At 39.4% G+C, this 24,674-nt stretch overlaps 1 protein-coding gene across 3 annotated transcripts in view; it reads right to left on the reverse strand.

Moving 5' to 3' along the window:
• Positions 1-24,674, reverse strand: part of MIRO1 (MIRO-related GTP-ase 1) — a 300,498-nt gene that overhangs the window by 132,409 nt on the left and 143,415 nt on the right. For all 3 annotated transcript variants that reach the window (XM_089452597.1, XM_089452596.1, XM_089452598.1), the window contains exon 9: positions 11,999-12,080. In XM_089452597.1, the coding sequence (XP_089308723.1) occupies positions 11,999-12,080 (82 nt within the window). The remainder of the gene's footprint in view (positions 1-11,998; positions 12,081-24,674) is intronic.

Consider the following 24,674-nt stretch of genomic DNA (forward strand, 5'->3'; position numbering starts at 1 on the left):
ACATAAACAAGATCTTCTAATCTTCCAAATGACAATCTATTTCTTTTCTTGGAGTGAATGTGGTCAAAGGAACTCCAATTCCTTTCACATGTTGATGCACTTGATCCATGGCTTAAGATACGAATTGCAAAATTTGCAATTTTTGTGCCCCTGATCCATAAAATTCCCACCATATAGCTGGATCACTTATGCTCCTATCATACTTTGCTAATTATGTTCCAAATAACCCTTCTTCTAACTTGTATGCCCTCAACTGACATCTGACCAAGCCTGCAATTGCTGAATCTGGATTTAGCTTCTCAACAGCGTGGATAAGTCCATTCATAACTTCTTCATATGCATTGATAACCCAAACAATCTAGGGTCCAAATAGCATGTTGCTTCATGTAATGGAGTATGCATCATCTTCCATCTTTGATCAATTAAATCCCATATCTCTTGGTAATCAGCTTCCACATTATTAGAAGCACTTGCAATGGCCTCTTTGCAACGATCAATGTTTTCATAAACAAAACTCATACAAGGATTGTCACCATCAACCATGCGGAGCACATTAACAATTGGGCCACATATTTTAAAAACCTTGTTTGCATTTTCCCAAAACACATTATTGAGCACTATTTGTTCAACATTTTTCCCCTTAGTTTCCTTTGAAAGAGTAGATCTCTCCCACTCAATATTGCAGAAAATAGCTCTTAGGCTTGTTTCCTCCTCAACAACTCTTTTCAGAGTAATATAAAAAGTGGCAAACCTTGTATCACAAGGCCTCAACAACTCTTTTGATGCATTCTTCCTATATATGCTCGAAGTGAGACGATGGTTGATTATGAAGTTTGCAATTGTTTTGGCTCTTCGGATTGTCTCATTGACCCAAGGAAATTTGGCTAAATCATGCAACATTAAATCCAAGCAATGAGTTGCACAAGGGATCCAATAAATCTTATTATACTTTTCCATAGTCAGCTTCCCTGCACCAACACAATTTGAGGCATTATCTGTAATAACATGGACCACATTTTTCTCCCCAACCTCTTAAATTGCTTCATCAAAAATTCCAAAAATAAATTCTAATGTCTTCACTCGATCCATTGCATTTATTGCCTTAAAGAAAAGTACCCCTTGAGGAATATAAACAAGCACATTAATCAATGGGTGATGACACAAATCTGACCAACCATCACTCAAAATCGTGCATCATGTATGCTTCCAAGACTCTTTAATCTGAACCAACTTTTTGGTCACTCTTTCTCCTATTTTCTTTAGCAAAGTTGTCCTTAAAGCTTTAGATCCGAGAGGAACATAGCCCTTCCCAAAATCAATGGCCTTTTTAATTACATTTTTAAAGTATGGACTCCTCGCCACATTAAAGAGAATTGCACATGCATAAAAGAATTCTGCAACAGCGTCATCAAAATCTTGTCTCTCCACAGGTTTCCAGAATTGATTTAATGTTTTGGTTCCACCTGTTTTTACTTGAGTAGAACTTGATCCACCAATGGTTAAGATTGAATTAATGGTGTTTGAGGAAGACACAACAATCTCCCTCTCAGTTTGCTACCTCTTATTTTCCCTTTTCTCCTTTTCCATCTTTGAAGTGAAATAGTCTTTCTCCACTGCGGTTTTTTGTTCATCAGAGATCTTAGTGCAGCCTTCAACACCACCTCCACTTCCATTGCTAATACTGAGAAGGTGATCCACTGCTCTAGTTAAAGAGCCAGTGAAATGATGTCCACATAGTGGACACAAAAGATTTTTCCCCTCTTTTTTGACAAACTTCCATGCTACAGTAGTTGCTTTTGGGGGTGCCATTGAAATTTGAAGGTTCTAATTGTTGAAGACTAAACTGACGCCTGAAAATCTGCATTTTTTTTAATTTACATTTTAATTAGTTTTATGGTTTTTTGCATAATGAAACTACAGTTTATAAAATAAATTTAAACAATCTGGATCTCTCACGCTGAAGCCTGATAGTCCAAAGTCCAGACACTATATTAAAAAAAAAAAACTGAATTTAGCTACTGAATTGTATATATCAAGTTTTAATTAATAATCATAAAAAAATGTGCATTTTGACTACCTGGACTGCTCACTGTCGTCCCTTGTCCAGGTCGGATTTGACTCTTGAGTCTGTGACTGTGTCACTATGTGGAGGAAGATTTTTTGTGTCTTGCGACTTGTTGTGAGTCTGTGACGCACTGACGCCGAGAATCAAGAAGAAGCAGAGTTGCGACTTGTTGTGCGTCTGTGACGCACTGATGCTGAGAACCAAGAAGAAGCAGAGTTGCGGCTTGTTGTAAGTCTGTGACGCACTGACACCGAGAACCAAGAAGCAACAGAGTTGTGGCTTGCTATCACGCTGGGGCTTGAACAGGAGTCCAGCTGGTTGAAGGTTGAAGGTTCCATAGTCCACTATGTCGAGCGAGAGACAGAACGACCAGTCTGCAGAGCAACCAGTTGATCGACGAGCGATTGAGTGAGGGTAGTGGCGACGAGCGACTGAGTGAGGGTGAGGATCAAGGCTTGGCTTACACAGCGTCGTCGGTCAAGCGGGAGACTAGACAGTGGTCGACGTCACAGGAGGAGACAAGCACAGCGTAGCATAGGGACTTGGAACTTGGGTAGATAGGTGATGGGCCAACGACATAGTGTAGGGAGTTGGGTCACGAGTGTCTGTGATTTGTGAACAAGCCGCGGGCAAAACATAAACAAAAGGTTGCCTGCAAACCGCAACAAAACATAAACGGCGGTCGGGTGCTGATATTTTTTTTAATTGTTAAAATTAATAAAAACGACGACCAACCTAACCCTGAGTTGATTCGAATTTTTTAGACCGAATCAAAGCGAACATTAACGAATTTTTCGGCAAAGTTTAAGTCGATTTTTTTCCTGAGTTCGAGTTCAGCGTTTAGGTTCGGGTTCGAAGTTCGAATTCGGCGTTCATATTCAACGAACAAAATCAAACTTATTCGAATTTGCTTAGGTTTGGCGAATTTTGCCAAACCCGGTGACTTAGCTTCAACCTTGCTGGCTACCAGATACTTCTCCATTACTGCCCCTTGTTCCTCTTCCTTTGTACCCTCCACACTTGGAAGAATGTCCTTCGTCCAACCATTGATATCTCCCTACCTCAATGTCCTATGCACACTTGTTGTGTCTTCTCCCTTCACCTAGCCTTGTTTTTCTATGTTTGGGTTATTGACCAAATCCACAACTCTAATCTTCAAAGTGATTGATGCTTGAGATTAAATTTCAAAACAACTTGAGATCAAACACAAATAAGTTAATAACCTTTGCATTTCATTAGGTTATCTATTTTTTTCTTATAAAGTAAATTAATTTGACAATTCCCCTAATTGAAGTAATTTGCTAAGGTTAAATGTCTTTTGAAAGATTTCCACGTGTCTAGACACTTGTTAATCTAGGTTGTCATTAATGTCAATATGGCACTAGTCGAGATAGAAAATATTGTTCAGATGCCTGGTTCCAAATGATGATGTCATAACTCTTATTTCATAAGAATGACATCAATTAATATGTCAAGTCATTAATGAAGAAGTCTTCGGAAGTGCCAAGTGTCAAGTATTTAGAAGCTATTGATGACATATGGAGGACTACATTTGACGATGTCATATTCTTGATGAATGACCACAATTGATGATGGCACTTGATGAGGTCTTGATAACATGGTTGGAGATCATTTGCTGGTTGGAAGATTACTTTGGAGTTATCCTAATGATGTTGCACTATGACTACACTAGTATATGATGACATTGTTCATGCGTCATGCTACATGGATGTTGCACTCCTACATAATGACTCTATGATCCTATGATGACATTGATAACAATGAAGAAGCCACGTTGTCCCAAACATTCCTCATGCTATCCCAAACGTTTTATGCATAAAATTTAAGGACAGCCACAAAGAAAATTTATTTTGGACACCTTGGAGGCATCCTTTGAAAATGGATCCTAGACCATCTTAAAAAGTATTTTTTCCTCTTTCTAACGAGCCTTTATTTGCCCCGAAACTCCCAATAGTTTGTGAGATATTGAATTTTTAAGTTAAGGAAATTATTCCTAGCAGTGAGCCGACCTACACTCAGTCATACAAGTTGGCCTCAATTCAAATAGACGTGTCCCTTCAATTATAAACGAAATCTCTATAAATAGACGTCTAAACACTTCATTTTTATCACCAATTTGGGTAAGAATTCAGAGATACGAAGTACAGAAGAAGACATAAGGCCAAGGAGAACAAGGAGACTATTATTTAGGACGAAAAAAAGGATAATTTTGTTTGGGCATAAAATCTTGGTCGAAGCTACCATAGTTGTCATGGTAGAAGTTGTCGTAGTTGACGTAGTCGAAGTTGTCGTAGTTTCCATGGTCAAAATTGTCGTAGTTGCCATGGTCGAAGCTGTCGTAGTTGCCATGGTCGAAGTTGACATAGTTGTCGTCGTCGAAAAGTTATCATATTTGTCATGGTAGAAGTTGTCATAGTTGCTGTAGTTGAAGATGTCGTAGTTGCCGTGGTTGAAACTTCCCTAGTTTCCGTGGTCAAAGTTGTCGTAGTTTCTGTGGTTGAAGTTGTCGTAGTTTCCGTGGTTGAAACTGTCGGGGTCAAATTTGTCATAGTTGTCGTGGTCGAAGTGTTGATTTATAGGGATTGGCAAATAGAGCTTGTTGAAGTCTTCTCTTGAGAACATAAAAGGGCAGAGTTGGAGAACTTTGTGAAGCAACATATTGAAGATTTGTCGAGATCATTGATGACCATGATGCATTGAAGCCATTATGAGGTGACCTTGAAGAAGTTTTGTTTGGGTAACATGAAGAGCAATGATGACACCTTCATGTGAATAATAAGGTTGTCATTGATGATGTGACGTGGAGACTAAGTGAAGGTGTAGCTGAAGATTGATAGGGATTATTGAAGAAAACATTGGGAGCCGTGAAGTATAACCAAACATGCCTTGACAAAGTGAAGCTATAGGGTTTGAGCCCTTGGGGTTGGTGCATCAAAATTGATAAGGTTGGTGCCTTGGAAAGTCCAAGTTGGTGCTTGGAAAATATAGGATTGGTGTCCTTGGAGTTGGTGCTCCTAAACTCAAGGTTGGTGCCTTGGATAAGATAGGGTTGGAGCCCTAGACGATCAGAGTCCTCAAGAAACCAGGTCGGAGCCTAAACCAGATATAGGGTTGGAGCCCTTGAGGTTGGTACCTCAAAATTAACAAGGTTGCAGCCTTGGAAGTCCAAGTCGGTGCTTGGCAAATACTGGTTGGAGCCTTGGAGATTGAAGATCGATGTCTTCATCTAGGGTTGGAGCCCTACATATATTGTACTTAATTTATTGAAAGAAGAAATTAATACAAGTATTCATTCTATCATTGTTCATTTTGTGTTCTAAATATAAGTGATCTAACTGGTAAAAGCAACAATTGAAAAGAAACATTGATTCACCCCCCTCAGTATTTCCAACAACGCTTTAGATTAGCCAAACTGCTTACAGCACACTGCTGCTATGAATGATTCTACTAGGTACCACTATGATCTTGTCGGGCCAGGCTGAATGAAACTGGCCAACCCATTGATTCAGCTAGGAAGGAAGACTTTGTGGATCCAACCTAAGTTAATGGAGTGCGTGCGCACCCTTACCAACCCATTCATTCTGCCAGATAAACAACTTTACCCTTACTTGATTACTCCCCCTAGTAGATAGAGAGTGCTCTCCAAGATGAAGCCAGGAACACCTTTGTAGGGGAGGCATGTTGTGAGCCCTTTCATCCCCGATCTTTACCTTGGTACAACACAACATATGGATTATGGAGATAGACATGTGAAGTGGAACAACAGAAAGAGAACTAGGATTTCCTTACCGGGTTCTTATGTTGCTTACCTATTTAAGTGACTGAGTTGTGTAGAAATACATGTCCAATACTGCTATCACCAACACCCCCTCTTAGCAAGGAAGGTACTTGCTGAAAAGTTGCCTAGAACTAGATTTCCGTTCGATCCTAGCACAATGTCCCATGCATCATTCTTCACCATGGCTTTCCTCCAAACCTCCTGGTCTGTTGCCTCATTAATGATGCTAGTCATCAATGCCATATAGTTCGAAAACTTCTGAAGGCCTACTCTCCCTAAATGTGCTCCTAGGTGCCTCCACATGCTCCCAAGCATCCCTCAATGTCTTCTCAAACCACCTAGGACTTCTGACAAACCTGGAAAGAGCTTTTTTGTTTTTTTTAGGAAATATCTGAGTAGATCCACCTAAACTGATCACTTCCTAAAGTGACACCATGACCTCCCATTAGCGAGGTGCTTTTAGCAATAGAAACTCCTCGGGGCTTGACAAAGATAGGAGTTACTACCTCCTCCCCACTCGAAGGTCAAGTCCTTGAATTTGAAATCTCTGCACACTATTCTACCTTTAAATCCTCCTGCTCCTCGTCCTCTATCACAACTGGAAGTAACTCATGAGACTTCCTAGATGCCAAGTTCTCCTCAAACTTAACATCTTTGCTGAGAATTGTCTTCCTCTATGTTGGTATGAAGATCATGTAGACTTATGAGGTCCTTCTTACCCACCAAAATAGGCAACCCCATAGTAGGAAAATTTTCTCCTACATTTGACAACTAGTCGGTCAACTAGACAACCAATGGGTCAACTAGACAGCCAACAACCCCTGCCAACCACCACTAAATAATGATATGCCATGTGCCTCTACCATTTGCATCAGCCACGTCCCTCTCACCGTCCGACAATTTACACTTTCATGAAGGTGGGTTGCTATTCAAAAGGTACTTTGATCATTTTGCAATCAGGTGTTTATACTTGTTTGATTTAGGCATTTAGTGTCGATAACAGGGTGATCTGAAAGATTGGCAAACCTTGAACATAATTTTGTTCTCTCACCCTTACCAAGGGAATTAATCTTTGACCCTAGTCCAGTGGTGCCTCCCTTAAGGCCCTTTGGATTTTAGGAGGGGCACTACCTTGAAAGCCATGATTGAGATAGCGTGGTCAATTCTCCCTATGCCACACTTAACATTTCCATGCCACATTACATGCCCCATATCTCACTTCCATTCTTCAGGTACAACTTGTCAATGGTTCCTGGGGATTTGGCACTCATATGTTCACATACCTTCATTAGGGCTGGGAAACTTCGCCCCAAGAGGTTGATGCAACTAAAATAAGAGAAAAATCAAATCATGGCCACAATGAAATAAAAGAAAGAAAATCAAAATGAAAAAGATGGTCAAGACATAAACATTAGCACGTGGGCAAAAGCCTAACATGAGCTCTACCTACCTCAAATGGCGATCACTAGTTTCCTGACCACATGATGCTCCATTACATCAAAAAGGAAACCTTCCATGTCCCAACCACGATGAGTAATAAACTAACTCATTGTAAAATTGCTACATCATATAAAGCAAGCTCTAATTCTTGAACTATAAGTGGTAATACAAGGAATAATTAAGAATAAGTAAATGCACCCAAGAGGGGTGGAAAAATCAGGCCGATATGGAAACTCGTGCATCCACAAATGCTCCCTCCTCACATCTTTGCACTTAGGATGTGGACACCCCCATTAGTTGATCCCTTTGACCATGGCACTTCACCATGAAGTCTTCTCCCCACCCATACCACATTACTATACACTAACACCTATCAATTAAAGGGTGAACCAGGGAAATGTCACTTCCCCTTAGGGGTTGACATCACCTACTAGGGTTAACCATTAGCCACCCATACCAAGGGACCTTTGCGAGGACTTGAATATGCCCTTAACATTCAATTTTGGTTCACTTAGGCATTATTGACCTTAGTCTCTGACAAATGGATGTTTTCACTGCTTTTTTCAAGTGCATCACAGCAGCCCAGGCTTTGGGCAACCACTCCACAGGTACCCAGGCCTTTCAGAGAAGTGCATGGCCTTCACAAGTGCAACATTGAGAGACTAGAGCCTCCTAATATCACTAACAAATGACATGTGTACCAAAGTACCTCCAAGTCCTACGACGTTGTCAACTTTGACCTTGCTTCGAGGATTCTTAAAGATGACACCATAGGACCCAGTATGCCCCCAAGTTGGTCTTGACAAAACCTGATGGGAAGGAGTTGATTCAAAAACGAGATGAGGATGGTCTCCAATTGAGAGACTAGCGAGGGCTTGTTGCATCAGAGGAAGCCCTAAAGGAGGCCTTATTTAATAGTTGGAGATCCATGGAGACCACTTGATGGAACCCCAACTACAACATGGGACCCCGCAAGAGATATGGAAGTGTGTTTGAGGGCCACCCCACAAATTTTGGATCATTTAGGCATCTACACACATTCCAACAACTTGGCATATTTTGGCATGGCATTTTAAGCCCTTGGGCATGACACCATCAAGTTAAGAGGCTATGAGTCTACGACTCACACATGTGGGCTAATTTGGCTTATTTTGTTGTTGGTTTGTAACCCAATGTCTTTTGTTGTCAAACTTGATATTAGGGGCTTCATTAGGCTAAAATGGGGGAGTTAAACCTCAATACATAGAGGTTAGCCTCATTTCATTTTCATCATCACTTGTGATATAATTCCAGCCTCTTAGAGAATTCGTCCTAGCTGAATTGTATCTTGTATCTTGTGGAGATGTGATCTATTGAATATTTTTGCTTATGGAGCTATTATTTGGCTTTGAAGATGTCAGTTTGGAGCAATAAAGGATTAATTCATGCATTCTATCTTGTAAGTGTACCTTGTATTTCATAAATCTTTGTGTGGTGATTGTATGGAATGGTTAATTATCTAGGGTTTTTATGTGCATGTTATTGTTGAAAATTATTCTATGGAATCTTAGTAATAGTATTACATGCATTACCCAGTTATAAAATTCGTATGACAATCCCATTAGTGAACCTTTGAACTAGCTCTCCTTGTTGACTTTGCTCCCTCACAAAAATGATAGCTAGGGTTTGAAACCTAAGGTTTCAAATCTCCCTTACTCCTTGTTAGGCTTTAGATGTTTTCTCCTAAGTTAGAAATCACATACACTCCATCACCCAAGGTCAAGGCACTTACCTTGGTCACATTGTTGATCATACCTAAATTATACTTCAAAACACATTCTTCTTCCCTAAACCTAAAATTTCAGCCTCTTAAGGGAAGCCACTAACTAGGCTTAGGAAATCAATTTCAACTAGGGTTGACCACATTGCCTTGTGGAGGAATTCAACACTTGGTTGTGAGGTAGTTGCCACAAAATCAATCTTTTCTCGTGGTTGATTTATCCATTTTAGGGCAAAGTTGCAAACATCCTTTGCCCTAGGTAAATTGTGCCGTAGAAAAGCCCTAGTTTGTCCTAGGCTTCTACCAAAGGGTTCTTGAAGGCTTTCTTGTGCCACAAATTGAAAGCATATATTTATCGTAAGCCTCTTCTTAGCGTTGTCATCCTAGATAAGCCTGTTGATACTGTTTATTCTTTAACCCTAGGTCATGTTGTGCGCTAGTTGTGCTAGTTGAGCCTTGTTCCTAAGAGGAGCATCCCTCCTACACCATCTTGTCACCTTTATCCCTAGGACTAGATATATCCTTTAGGTGACCTAATATAGGGAAGCCTCCCTTGTGGTGAGGATCTGGTAAAGATCAGAAGGTAGTGGTTGTGGTGACAGTGGGCCACACCTCGCATTATTTTCCATGGTTCTAGTACTTTTCTTGTGAGTTTCCCTTACAAGACCTGCTAGATTTCGAAGCAACAGTCCCATTGTATCCAACAAATATCCCCATATCGCCTAAAGGCTTCACAAGCTGATGGATGTATACTAGACAACCAAACTACTCAAATGTCCTATCTCTACCTTCACCCCAGTGAATGCCTCTTCTAGACTCTTGTCCACCAATATCCTATTAAGACTCATGTTTTACACATACTATTGTGTAACACAACTATGCCCAAAGAAACATAGGAAATTCTCAGTCTTGTATCATTTCCATGGCAAAGTTGACAATGGATCAATTGTTTCTCTTAACAACCCATTTTTGCTTAGGGTTGCACAAGAGTATCATCTACCTCTTGATTCCTACCTTTGTGCAAAAGTCCTTGAAGTCATTTGAGATGTATGCACTCCCATTGCGCAACCTCAAGACCTTGATCCTCTTGCATGTCTACTTATCCACTTCGGCCTTAAACTCCCAAAACCAACTAAAGACCTTATACTTGGCCTTCATGAATAACATCTATGTTTTCCTCGAGCAATCCTTAATGAACATGAAGCTATATCTAGAAACAATGTCACTCAAGGAGGGTGAGACACCCATAACAAATGAGGCCCCACAAGCTAGACCCTCAAATAGGTATATGTTGTCAATGGTCATGATCTCAATCTCTTCCCTCCGTAAGTAGAAATGGAAGTGAGAGAGAAAGCTCTTCAACATATTCAAGATCATAACCATGGCAGTAACCAAGTTGAACATAAGTTATCAAAGGTCGCAAAATTGCGAAAGCATTAATTTGTGCTTGTAAGCCTAATGTGTGGGTACCAAAACGTTCAAGACATCAGCAAAGACAATCATGGAAATCAATCCTTCAAGGAGGAAGCAACCATCTCCATCTTGAATATGCTTGCAAAGGAAAGCTTCCAACTTGTTAATATAAATCATAAATAGGGTCTGGGAGAGGGGGCGGCACCTAGTAGCTCCAATGGTACTATGGATGAAATCAGAGAGGTTGTGTGCCATACGAATACAAGGAAAAACCAACTCATATGACACAATCATAGCAACCAATAAGTTCTCTTAGACGCTAATGTTACAAATCTCTAGAATAGAACCTCTCTCGAAACCATGTCAAACACTATGACATGTTTTCCACTTGTGAGCATAATCCAGTTACCAATGTACCAACAATACTACTCCCTCTTAGCTTAACAGGTTGTCACTAGTGTTATGCTAAAAAGAACATCATTCAAATATACCCCTACTAGTATATGCCAATCAGTTTTCAACGGATGTCATCCACGAATGTGGGGAAGCAACCCTTAAATTTCCAGAACGGGTTTGCCTTGCAAAAAAATAATAAGTAGCATTCCCTACTTTAAAAAATTTTGCATACTGCATACCTTAGGTAAGAGTCAAGGACAACCATGCCATCTTTTTACCTTCTAATTAATGTGAGTACCTTTCCCACTTGTAGATCACAAATGCATATGATCCTTATGTTAACAGAAGACCTTTCAAGACAACCCCTTCGCTATTTCAGATATAAGGAAACCCTTCTTATACTTCTATTGAAAAAAGTTCTCAAACTTTCATTTGATTTCAATTTTACTGTCATCCTTACTTCCAATTCTGCTCCTAGTTTCTGTAAAACCATGGGTCTAAGGACAATCAGCAAGGGATGTGATATTTATTATTACATAAGGATGGCATAAAATATTTTACCAAAGAATCTTATCTAGCAGGGCTGCATTGAAAATTGCAATCACAATTTGCATCATTTTCCTATTACTGAAATCGCATGCACCTTTACAGCAAATTACATTAAAATGCACGAAGGAGGGCGGATAATTATCTCAAAAATCCTCATTCCATAACATACAAGAGAAAAAAAGGTATGTGGAAGGTTTTCATCACAATCGATAACAACAAAAACCTCAAGTTTGTTGCCATGTTACTTCCATCAATATTCATGATATTGGAAATGCCTTGGAGGAATGTATATCTAGCTAGGGAAGCAATAATATCTAATATTACATCAAGATAGCATGCAAGTAGTAATCATTTTGTACTGCAAGGGTAAACCAAAGCATTTACAATCCCAGGTTTGCATTTTATATATATACACATCCTTCTAGAAGAAGCCACTTCAAAAAGTATTTCTAGAAAGAACATGTCATTCATAAAAGGAACTTCTGGAAACAAGAATTCTATTTGACTTCCAACATAGCGAATCTGAAAACCATAACCAATCAAATAAAATCCATAATCATAACATATGCGTGTTTACCGCAGATAGAAATCCATTTATCATCACAGCTCCCAATGCATTCTTCTCCATTGAATCCTCGTAGATACCTTCTTCCCATGGACTGCCAACAGTTGCAACAGTTCCTTATTATTTGAGGATAATAAGAGGCTAAGTTAGTGATAAATATAAGTGAGCATCCATTTATAAAAAAATGCATGATATGTTCATGCAGGAGCTGATCAAGGGAACGAATGTTCTGACCATGTGACCTAAAAATCTCTTATTATTACTACGCTTATAACCACCTTACTGCACCAATTTTGAAAATATGACCAACAAAAAATGACAAGGGGTGGAAATAATTATTTAAAACCACAAAAGTTTTAGTTAAAAAGTTTGGGAAAACTGAACTACGATATTGGGGTATTTCCATAATTGTCCTCGATAATGATGGAAGCTTTACTAGTCGACTGAAAAGATGCTTAAGATTCTTAGTTTGCAGTTTCAAATATAAATCCTTTAAACACAGGCAGCTAAATACAAGCCCTTATACATATTGAGGTCTGTATCTAAGAAAAAAAAAACTTAGGACAAAGTATCTCTTTTTTCATTTTAAACAGCTAGCTTAATGCCCTCTACTGGACAGGTGAAATATCTGAACGAAATATGCAAAGGCTGATGAATAAAATTATCAGAAACATTCTGAGTTCATTCTTCAAGAAAAGTTTGGTTTTCAGATAAAATTATTTCTTAATTATAACTCTTAATTCATATGTCAAGGTGAAACATCTCTTTTAAATAGGGAGAAAAAAGAAACAGACCTTATCGTCTTATATAATTCAACATCCAAACTTTCTCGGCAGGCTAGTTCAAGTCATTGAGTGTAGGGCTGCAGGAGAGCACTCCCCCCCCCCCCGAATCTGCTCCCAAAGCGCACTCCCGAAAAAAAGAAATTACAAATTAAAAGTAAAGAAAAAAACGCTCCCTAACTTTCAAAAAAAAAAAAAAAAAAAATCGCAAAGATGTTCCAAACGCAGTTTTTTTCAAAGCAACAAGAATTTGTGAGTGGGGAAGTCTAATATTCAATCCTATGGCCCTAGTATTGATACACAATTCATGGTAATATTAAATTCTTCAAATAAAAGGATCATCATTTACTTAAATTTTTAACATTACCATGAAATAACTCGGGATGTTTGAGAGTGGTTCCAACCTCATTAAATTTCATATGGAAAAAGTAGAATATTAGATCTCACTCAAAATCCAGCAGACTTATCAATTTTTCAGGATTTCAAGATTCAGGGGATTCCAATGTTTCCATTGGATTTTGTTATAAACTAAGGTATGGAACTCGTATTTAATCAAGACCACCAAGCCCACTATGTACCTTGATGTTAGTGACATTGGTTGTTGAACTCCTCCATCATGACCCTACTAAAAATGTACCCATCACTCAAACAAAATCTTGACTTGACAAGCTATGTTTTTTCTATCTTATGTTAATGGTTAGAGGGTGATATTTATAACAAAGATCCCAAAATAGGCAATGATTTTAATGATTTGTAAGTATTTGTTGTAGCATGATTTTTTTGGAAGCTAGAGGCCACCTAGAGCCTATTTGTTGATGTATTTTCGGTTCAGAGATGGATTAGACTAGATGCAATTTTGGTTACGAGCACCCTTACATGCTATATAAATGAGAACTTGTAATTTGTCGACCTGTGGTTGATGAAGATTATAGCTACTAGATGAATGATGATATATGGTTTAATCCATGTTTTCTTGTTTTTTTATCACTAATTCATCATTCTACATCCTTTTTTTGACATATATGCATCAGAATATATAAATATATATATTATCTAAAATTCGCTCCCAAGATCGCTACCGACCCAAGAGCTTTTAAAAATGTCGCTCCCCGCTCCCACTTTCCCTCCCAAGCAGCCATCGTTGAGTGTAAGCTTCAAGCAGGAGGTCGAGTATGAGCTTCATGCAGGAGCTCTCAGGGTAGATATATAAATCTGTATATAATGATTTAAACAAGAATTACAGATTTACAGAAAGAAACGAGTGTTTGAAATTGAAGATTCTGGCTGGCTGCTTCTGTTGTGTGACTCACCCGATGTCTCTACCAAGTCAAGACTTGTAGTTGGTGGCAATGGATTTACATGGGGTACAATCCATGAAATACACAGAAGTGCCCAAAGGACACCCAGCAAGGTTTTTCTTGGGAAATAAATAATAATTCAATATTCACGATCTTTCTAGGAAAATAGTCCTCTTTAAAATATTAAATCTGCAGAAATGCTTGTCTTTGGTAATCACAATTACAGTATTGGGGACTACCAACACATATCAATAATGGTTAAAGAAAATGGAATTTAAATTGAGTATGGGACATTGTTTTTAATGAAACCCAAAGATATTTGTAACTGCATAAAATTCACTAAACTGCCTTTCCTTCAAAAAGGTTGCCACTATGTAAATGCATAAGTCTGCACATTGGTAATACTAAAAGTTGCATCTGGAATCTCCTCTATTCTATTTGAGCAAATCAAATGACATGACTAACCCATATTCAGTACCAACAATGTTCACTTCGAAATGAGTAGTCGTCACCCACGCAAGAATGCTGTAGGGGAAGCTACCAGCCATTCGATATTAAGAAAGACACAAAGAAAGAAATATTATTGACATTCATAAGTGATCAAAACAGAATAGTAGAACTAGATAATATCATCACTCATTTCGATGTCCCTTCCAAAATTACGACAGATAATGCTAAAGCGTTTAATTCCACCAAGGTATCATCATTTTGCTTCATTTAGGCATTATCTTGTCTCATTCTTCGAATTGCTATCCCCAAGGAAACGGTGCAGCACATTCTAGCAATTAAAATTTAACAATTTTTTTCAGACTGTTGACGATAACAAAACAAGATGGGATAGTCCAAGTAAATACGCTCTATGGGCATTCATCAACATGCTTTTGAAAAGAGAAGGTCATGGCATCTTCAAAGGAAACCCTAACTTGTGCGCAAGCAAGTGTATTGTTGTGTATGCAACCCTTTCTTGAAGGAGGGTTTTTGAAGGAGACACCGAGAGACACCTTTGTGGCCCTCTCCAAATCTATTCTTCCGCCTCAGTGAAGTGATTGAAACACAAAACAGTATTCAGAGAACTTGGACGGTTCAGCTACCTCTTCTTATGACTTGCAGCTACAGCTCGTAAATGTTATGCTCGGAGCTAAAAGGATCCGGCTCTATTCTTCCACCTTACTGCAGCAGTGATTGGAACGCAAAACAGTATTCCAGCAACATGGAGGGTTCGGTAGCCTCTTCTTACCAGTGGCAGCTCCTAAATGTGGTGCTCAAAAACAAAGGATCCAACCCAGTTTCTTCCACTTTCTCATATGATTCTCCTTCCTTGGTCGTTTTCCAAGGCATCGAAGGTTGTCAAAGCAATGGTGCTAGAATCTAGCTACCCTACTCTTTCGCATTCTTATGGCCTTGGCCCTAGATTCCTCAAATTTATTTTTAGATCCTTGTCAAAATTCTCTTTGGGCATTTGTTGCTCCCTAGGATCTGCTCCACAAATTTGGTATGGCACCTCAAGTTTTCCCTAGAGCTCCGGGTGGGTATTCCCTTTGTCATGTGTAAGCAATTGGACGATTCTCCCCCTCTTTCAGTTTATAATATTGGTAAAGGTGCCACTAATTTGATGGCCCTTCTGGCAAAGCCTTCCTCCTCTCAAGATATTTCTTATAGATATGTTGTCCATGCTCAGCTCCCCCCCCCCACCCCCAAGCCAGCTTACTCCCAAGCGACTCCTAGCTCGTTTCTGGTCCAAAAATTTGAGGAAGTTCACTCCTTAGAAATTTCTCACCCTGATCTTGAGGAACTCCATCATCTCTCATGCAATGCCTAGTTTTCCAAGGTAAGCAATTGGACGATTCACCCCCTCTTTCAATTTATAATATTGGTAAAGGTGCCACTAATTTTATGGCCCTTCATTAATGAGGGGGGTTGTGGGCAAAGCCTTCCTCCTCTCAAGATTCTTCTTATAAATATGTTGTCCATGCTCATCTCCCCCCACCACCAAAGCCAGCTTAATCCCAAGCAACTCCTAGCTCATTTCTGGTCAAAGAATTTGAGGAAGTTCACTCCTTAGAAATTTCTCACCCTGATCTTGAGGAACTCCATCATCTCTATGCAGAGTTAGCCCTAATCTATCATTTCAATGGTTTATGGCCTTTCTCGACCAATCTTTGTTGAAATTCTATAGCATGTATAGTAGAATACAACTTTTTTCTCTAATAATTACTTCCTAATGATTTTCAAATAGAGTTTTTCATGCCACTGATATCATTAAATAATTACATACAAAATCTCAACTGTAAATGCACCGGAAACAATAAAGTTCATAGAAAGACAACCATGCACAATAGCAACAGTATTTTTACATTGGGAAACCCAACCTTGGGAGAAAACCTAGCAAGCTTTTCTTGAGAAAAATTTGTCTTTTTAGCAAGGTTTATAAATCAGAAATTTATCTAGTAATCTTAGCCAATATTAAAGGTCAAACACAAGTCAAGCCTAGTCAAACTACTACAACTCAATGTTGGTCAAACCAATCAAAAAGGTCAACTTTGGTCAAAATTTAGCTTGTGACCAAACTTGACCTTGTGGTAAATTTGGCCTCTGACCAATGTTCGTCAAACAGTCTGCGATCAAACTAGTCAAATTCAGTCAAGCAGTCTACCATCAAACTTGGTCAAATCCTCCACAAGTGTGGTTGTCAAAGTGTTGGTCACACTCGACCAACTCTCACATGTCTGACCACCAAGAGAGAGATAGAAAGATGAAGATCAATAGATTACTCCTTGGCTCAATTTCTCCTCCACTAGAAAAGAAAGAATGAGCTTTCTATGTTGATGATTTGTCTCCTCACATGCATGTCTATTTATATAGAGTTCTAATGTAGAGTGGAGAACCACAAAGAGGCACCTCGTCACAAGAAACCACTTCACTTATGGAGCCCACATTACAACTCAACATTAGACTAGAATTAGTTACTCCACTAATGGGTAAAAACCAATGTTGTTAAAAGCGCGAGCGGGATTTAATCGGCGCCGGGAAAAAAGCGGAAAAAAGCGGGAAAAAAGCGTTTGGCACAAAAATATTCATTTTTTTTCATTTTTTTTCAATTTTTTTTAATATCTAAACCATCTACAACATAAAATAAATACATTGACACATAAATATGATAAAAAAAACTAATATATAAGATGTTTAATATCATTTCTAGCGCTAAAATCACACATAACATTGAATCATGTCCTGAATAGTAAGTCCTGAGTCCCAACTCAGCCTCAAAATATCAACAAAAAATATGATAATGTATCTCATCATGTCATAATGTCATATACAATAAAATGAAAGTCTAATCCTATTGATTTCCTCTGCCCCTCTTGCGAGAAAATGGCACAACTTTCTCTTTCCCTCTAGATGTAGAAGTTGGTGCTTGTGCTGGTGGAAATGGCAGTGGAGTCTGACGTGCTCTAGAAGCTGAAGAACTAGTAGTAGCAGCTACAGGAGGCTGAGGTGGACAGAGACCACGTCCTCTACTGGTGGTAGTGGTAGCCCGGGTAGGCGGTGTCACCTCCTCCTCCTGCTCCGCCTCCTCCACCTGCTCCTCCTCCTGCTCCTACTCCTGCTCCTGCTCCTCCTGCTCCTCCTCCTCCCCCTCCTCCTCCCCCTCATCCTGCACTAACCAATCATCAGTGGGATCCATGAGAGGCCTCTCGGTCTCAACCCTCCATTCAGCAGTGGTGTCAATCCCATCCAATGAGATGGCTTCCATATCAGGTGTCTTCTCTAGTTGTCTCACCCACAATCGAAGATTGTAGTAGACATAGACCATGTCATTAAGTCTATGGGACTCCAACCTGTACAAAGTTCATGAAATAATAATTAATAATTAATATTATAAAAAAAATATTGTTTAAAACTTTAATGAATTCAAAAATTTATTTGGAAATTTGCAATATTTTAAATGTTTAAGTGTTAACCTATTGCGCTTCTTGTTGTGTATTTTTTCAAATACACTCCAATTGCGCTCACATCCCGAGGAGCTGCATGTTTGGCTGAGGATGCGTACGGCAAGCTTTTGCAAAAGGGGTACTCTGACACCATACATCTTCCACCATGCGTCTACAACAAAATTACAAATAAAATTTTAAATAAACATAAGAAAAAAATGGAATTTGAAGAGACAATGAAATTTGAAACAAAGTTACAAAGTACAAACTAAAAAATACCTGGCATTTTAATCGTCCTATCAATGACAGCCATCTCAAAGCCAAATGTGCCACCTGACAACTTATATGTCTCAATTTGTCTAGAGATCTCTATACGTTCTTCTGGAGATCTCACCATCTTCTGGACACAGGTTAATAATCCTTCCACGACCTCAACATCAAAATCAAACCCACATGCATAAGAAAATGCAGTGTTCAGGAAAAGCCCAGCAGCATGAATGGGACGATGGAGTGTGTTGTTCCATCGCTCATCAATGACTTCCCATAGAAGGAGTTGTCTCTGAAACCCATCATCTCCCTTATCATCATAGTAGGACCGAATGGCTTCTTTGGCCCTGTCCATGGCTTCATACAAATAGCCCATTGCGGGCTTCTCACCATCAACCAACCGAAGAACCTTTACCAAAGGTTCTGTAACAGCGCACACCTCCTGCACTCCCGCCCAGAAGTCTTCCTGGTATGAAACTAGTCTGCAGACGGCCTCTCCTTCTGGTTTGCGGCTCATTGACGAAGCACGCCACTCCTCTGAAAGAAACATTCTCTTCAAATCCCACATAGAATTCAAGAGGGATTGAAGAGATATGAAACTCGTCGCAAACCGTGTAATGGCGGGGCGCACCAACTCTTTGTTGTTGGTGCATTTTCTCATCAAGCTAAGCACAGATGTGTGATTGTAAATAAATTTTGTGATGCTTTTTGATGAGTCAACAACCTCTTTGACAAAGGGAATTTTCCCTATGTCCTCTAACATCAAATCAATACAATGGGCAGCACAAGGTGTCCAAAATAAAGTAGGATGCCTGTCCATAAGCATTCTACCAGCAGCAACATAATTTGCAGCATTGTCCGTTATGACTTGGACAACATTTTCTGCACCCACCTCCAAAATAAACACATCCAGCAAATCACATAAAGTTCTTGCATCTTTGATTTGATGAGTTGCATCAATAGATTTGATAAACATAGTCCCCTTGGGACAACTAACCAAGAAGTTTATAAGGGTTCTCCCCTTTTGGTCAGTCCAACCATCTGACATAACAGTGCATCCTGTTTGTGCCCATGATGCCCTAAAATCCTCCAATCTTTGGGTGCAGTCACGCTTTTCATCTTGAAGAAGCCGGCCTCTGAAATCATGAAGAGAAGGGATTTTGTACCCCGGGCCAACACTGGCAATAGCATCAACAGTAGGTTGGAAAAATGGATTATTCCTTATAATGCTGAAAGGAATATCACTCCAGAGGAGAAATTTTGTCATCAACTTGTCAGCTTGTTCTTTTTCAGTTCTTTTTAGCATTGAACCAATAGTTGGTTGTGAACCAGGTGTGGTTCGAGGAACAAAATATGATGATGCAGCTACCGGATTGACTGACGCTGCAATAGAACCAGTGCCACTTGGCCCACTTCCTTCCGCTGACATTTTTAGTTGCCTTTTGAGTTCTTCTTTGGCCTCTCTAGTGTGCTCTAATTCTCCCAATGCTCTCATGGCTCTTTGGATAATTTCAGCAGTTATATTTAGACAGGGCCCCACATCATGTCCAGGGATTTGTGCAAGGTGGAACTTCAACCTGTACACCCCCCCGAATATTTCCTTTCCACACAACTTGCAATACAAGTTTTGTCTATCATTCGGAGTTTTAGGTTCACCATATTCCCAGAAAGGATCCAATTTCCTTGGTATGTTTGTTTTTGAATTTTGAATTTGCAAACCTATGGAAAAATAAGGATTAGGAAATAGGAATTTAGGATTACATAATACAAATTACAATTTAGCATTTACAAAATTACAAGTTAATTATTTCCAAAATCCCAATTTCTAAACCCAAGTTACCCAACCAAATGCCAATGGCAAATGCCAAAAAACAATGAAAATTCAAAAAAAATAAACAATGTTTAAAAAAAATGAGAAAATAAAAATAAAAAATTGGTTCTCATAGTCATAACAAATTACCCATCCCAAATCAATGAAAAATTACAAAAAATTCTTGAAAAACAAAGTTTTTATAGAAGCAAAACAAAAAAAAAAATAATCTACATAACTTTTTTATGGACAAATTGGTGATCTTTTCTTGGATTTCTCCTAAAACCACTTGGATTCGCTCCCAAATTCGACGGAAACCCTTCAGCTCCTCTCCCTCACCTCTTCTTCTCCTCCTCCGCGCGCAGACAGCATAATGAAATAAAAAAAAATCGTTTTTTGCCTATTAAAAGCCCGCTGCCCCGACCATTTAAGATTTTTTCCATAAAAATCGCGATTTTTTCCGAAAAAAATCGGTATAAAAAAAAGGCGCGATTTTTTGGTATAAAAATCGCGATTTAAGCGGGAAAGGGAAAAAATCGCGATTTTATCGCGATTTTAACAACACTGGTAAAAACCCCACTAGATAAACAAATCAAACCCGCTCTATAAAATAATCGATCACTCCATCCCTAAGAAAGCAATGTGAGTATTGTGGGTTACTCACCCCCTAGCCAAATCAACATGGCCCCATGGGTGAATGTATCATTCTTCCCTAGTCAAATCAGCATGACCCCAAGGGAGAATGTCTGCCCAATGTTGCAAAAACATCAACACATCTTCTCAGTGAGGGACACATTTTGCATCATGCCAAGCTTGTCTCGTAAGTATACATTACAAATCAACATTAGACTAGAATTATTTATTCCACTAATGGGTAAAAACCCCATTAGATAAACAAATCAATGATGCAAAAATATCAACACATCTTCTCAGCAACGGACACATTTTGCATCATGCCAACCTTATCCCTTAGGTATACATACATCCCCCTAGGAATGGCTTGGTTAGAATGTTCGCAATTTTCTCATTTGTGGATAAGTACTAGAGCTTCACTACTACATTCTACACAATGTCTCGAATGAAGTGATATTTGATCTCAACGCAACCTATCATTAAATAATGGATTCTCCAAAAGCTTGACACAACTTTGATTATCACAATATATCAAGTTCGTCTCTAGAAACTGATCAAATAGTCCTACAAGAAGCTTCTGAAGCCACACTACTTCTTAACTTGTGCCACCAGCTGCAATATATTTCGCTTTTGTTGCACTGAGTACAACAAAAGTCTGCTTCCTACTAATCTAGGATATCATTGTTGATCCCAAGCTGAAGTAATGCCTCGAGGTGCTCCTTTTGTCCACTACACTCCCTGTCTAATTTGAATCAACCTATTCCTACATCCTCACTTCGCCACTTAAGACATCTTAGACCATATCCAACTATACCAAGCAAGTACCCCAACACGTGCTTTGCTGCAACAACCCACTGTACATGCCTCAGCTCAACCATAAACTGGCTCAAGGCGTTCACTACAAAGCAAATATTTAGCCTGGTGTTAACTAGGCACATCAAGGATCCAATCAACTGCCTATATATAATGGCATCCACCAAATCTAAATTTGATGCAGAATCACTCGGCTTCTTCAAATTTGTCACCATAGGTGTAGCCATGGACTTCCAGTCCATCATACTAAATCTCCTCAAGATCTGAGTTGTGTACTTCCCTTGTCCAAGGAAGATCCCACCTGGTCTCTAAGACACCTCCAATCCCAAGAAATAATACATCAAGATAAGATCATCTCGAACATTGAACCCAACTCCCTCTTGCACCCAACAATAAGCCTCTCTGCCCAGTAAAGAATAAATCATCAACATACAACACCAAGATCAAAGGATCACCATCAACAACCTTGTAGTAAAGGTTAGGATCCAAATAAATCTTGGTAAAGTCTAAACTCATCAAGTATCCCTCAATCCAAGAATACCATACCTTAGGTGCCTACTTGAGTCCATAGAAAGCCTTCATCAATCCACAAACATGGGACTCCTTCCCATGTATCACGAAGCCCTAAGGTTCCTCTATATACAATTCGTCCTCAATCACACCATCGAGAAACGCAATCATTACATCCATCTGATGTAACCTCCAACCCATAACTGAAGCAAGAGAAATAATAGTCTTGATGGAAGTGTACCTGGTGACTGGAGCAAAAGTCTCCTCATAGTCCTCTCCCTCTTTCTGGGAGAACCCTCTCACCAAAAACCTCACTTTGTACTTCTCGATGTTGCCATTTGTTGCATGCTTGATCTTATAGATCCACTTGGAAGTCACTATTGACTTCCCCTCTGGTCTCACAACTATATCTGACTCATCATTCTTCATAATGGATTGAAACTCCTCCATCGCGGCACCCTCCCAAACCTAGTGGCTTGCTACCTCCTCATAATTGGATGGCTCGAAATCAATGATGTGACTTATCAATGCCATATGACTCGAAAACCTCTGTGGTCATCTACTGCCCCTGAAAGTACCATGGGGAGCTGCATGCTTCTTTGCATCAAAGTGTCATAAAACCATGCCAGCCTCTTCCTGGTTCCTACAACATCTCTAGGCAGGTCCACTGGCTCTACTAGTTTGATTGACTCCCCCCGATAGTCATAATGATGAACAACTGGACTAGAGGGATTTGTACCCACATCCTTTGAAGCCTCCTACTCATCACTACAAATATGCATATAGGACTCTTTAGACCTCACGAAGGCTACCTCCACATCAAAAGTAACATCCCAACTAACCTCAATCTGACGTTGTCCTGGAATATATTCTTGTAGGCCTTCGAAGTCTTGTTGTATCCCACATGTTGAAAATAGTAGTGAAAGAAGGTACTTCTTGACTTGTGCCTTAGTCAAGAAAGACCACAAGGTGTCTTCCTTTTGTCAAGAATGAGTTCATGGAGATCAACAAGTTAGCAAATTCATGCTTAGTGTTGGACAATCAGTCAACTAGGTCTCCAAAGTGTCAATTCAAATTTGGATAAGACGAGTTCAAGCTTCAGTTTCGACTGAGGCAAGGACAAGTTATAAACTCTAAGTCATGATTGGAGAGAGCTTATTTTGAACTTAGTCAACCAAGTCAATCACACCGGCAATTCCAAATTTGTAATTATCTAATTATAATTTTTCCAATTATAGCATGATCGAATAGCATAAAGGGAAGATGAAGGCACATCCTTGATTCATTACTGTCTTGAACAAGTCTGTGTGTGAGAAGAGTTCCTTGTTGTGACTACGCATTAGAGAAATTGGTGTGCAGTGTTGAAGAGAGCTCCCTTGTTGCAATTTTGTGCTAGGAAATAGAAGTCTAGTCCAAAGTAATAGGAAGCCTCTTGCGCTAGCAAATAGGTAGCCTGTGCACAAACAAATCGAGCCTATCTTAACGCAAGGAAGCAGGTGAGCAGAGGCTAATAGCTTGTAGGGGTGTCCAGCTAGTATAGAGAGCACAACTGTGTTCTTTGGGTCATCGATTGCCTTGTAAGAAATCAGATTGCTCAATCTTTATCAATAAAGAATACTACAGCGAAGAAGAGGGTTTTCCTAGTTGGGTTACTTAGAAAAATTATTGTCTCTTGTGTGATTATGTTCTTTGACCCTGTTTTTAATTTCGCTGCTTTTAGTGTTGAGAAATTTTGTGCCTTGGTGAAAAAAAATAGTTTTCAAATTTTTCATCATACCAGTTGCAAAATTTCAAGGAAATTCAACACCATGAAAGTACCCTTCCTCCCAGAAGGTTCCAACGTCTTCCTCTTCTCCTTGGGCACGTAGATGTATACTAAACAACCAAAAATCCTCCAATCACTCACCTTTGGTTTCACTCTTGTGAATCCCTCCTCAAGAGTGTTGTTCCCCAACATCTAGTGAGTACTTGTGTTCTAAACATAAATTGTCGTGTCGGATGCCTCTGCCCATAAGCACATGGGTAAATTATGATCATGAATCATCACCTTGACATCCTCGACAAAGGATAGTTCATCCTTTCCACAACCTCAATCTACTGAGGATTGTAAGGAACTATCAACTCCCTCTTGATCCCTACCTCCTTGTTTAAATCACTCAAATCCTTGGAAGTATACTCTCCTCCATTATCTGACCTCATAACCTTGATCCACTTCCCTGTCAAGTTCTCTACTTGAGCCTCAAACCCCTAGAACTTATTTAAAACTCCATCCTGCTTAAGACTTTACAAAGTAGATCCATGTCTTCCAGTAAAAATCATCAATAAATGTCACAGTACAAGAAGCCACCAAAGATGATATCGTCATCGGTCTACATACATCTGAATGTACTAGATCCAAGATCGCCTTGAGCTTACTATCACTACTTGGAAAAGATCCCTTGGCATTCTTGTGAAGTGCACAACCTCTACAAACAGGCCCATGCTCTACCTCGAGCTCTAAAAGACGTGTAACCATCCTCCTCAATGTTGGAAAACCCTTGTAATGCAGGAAAGCAAATCTATGATGTCATAACTCACATGAATTCATATTGTCATGTACCAATGCCTAGGTTGGGCATCCTAACAATCTGTACAATCCTACCT

The sequence above is a fragment of the Pinus tabuliformis genome, chromosome X, assembly GCF_031772625.1.
Source record: "Pinus tabuliformis cultivar Carrire ecotype Pingquan chromosome X, CPIR1, whole genome shotgun sequence".
Taxonomy (NCBI): Eukaryota; Viridiplantae; Streptophyta; class Pinopsida; order Pinales; family Pinaceae; genus Pinus; species Pinus tabuliformis.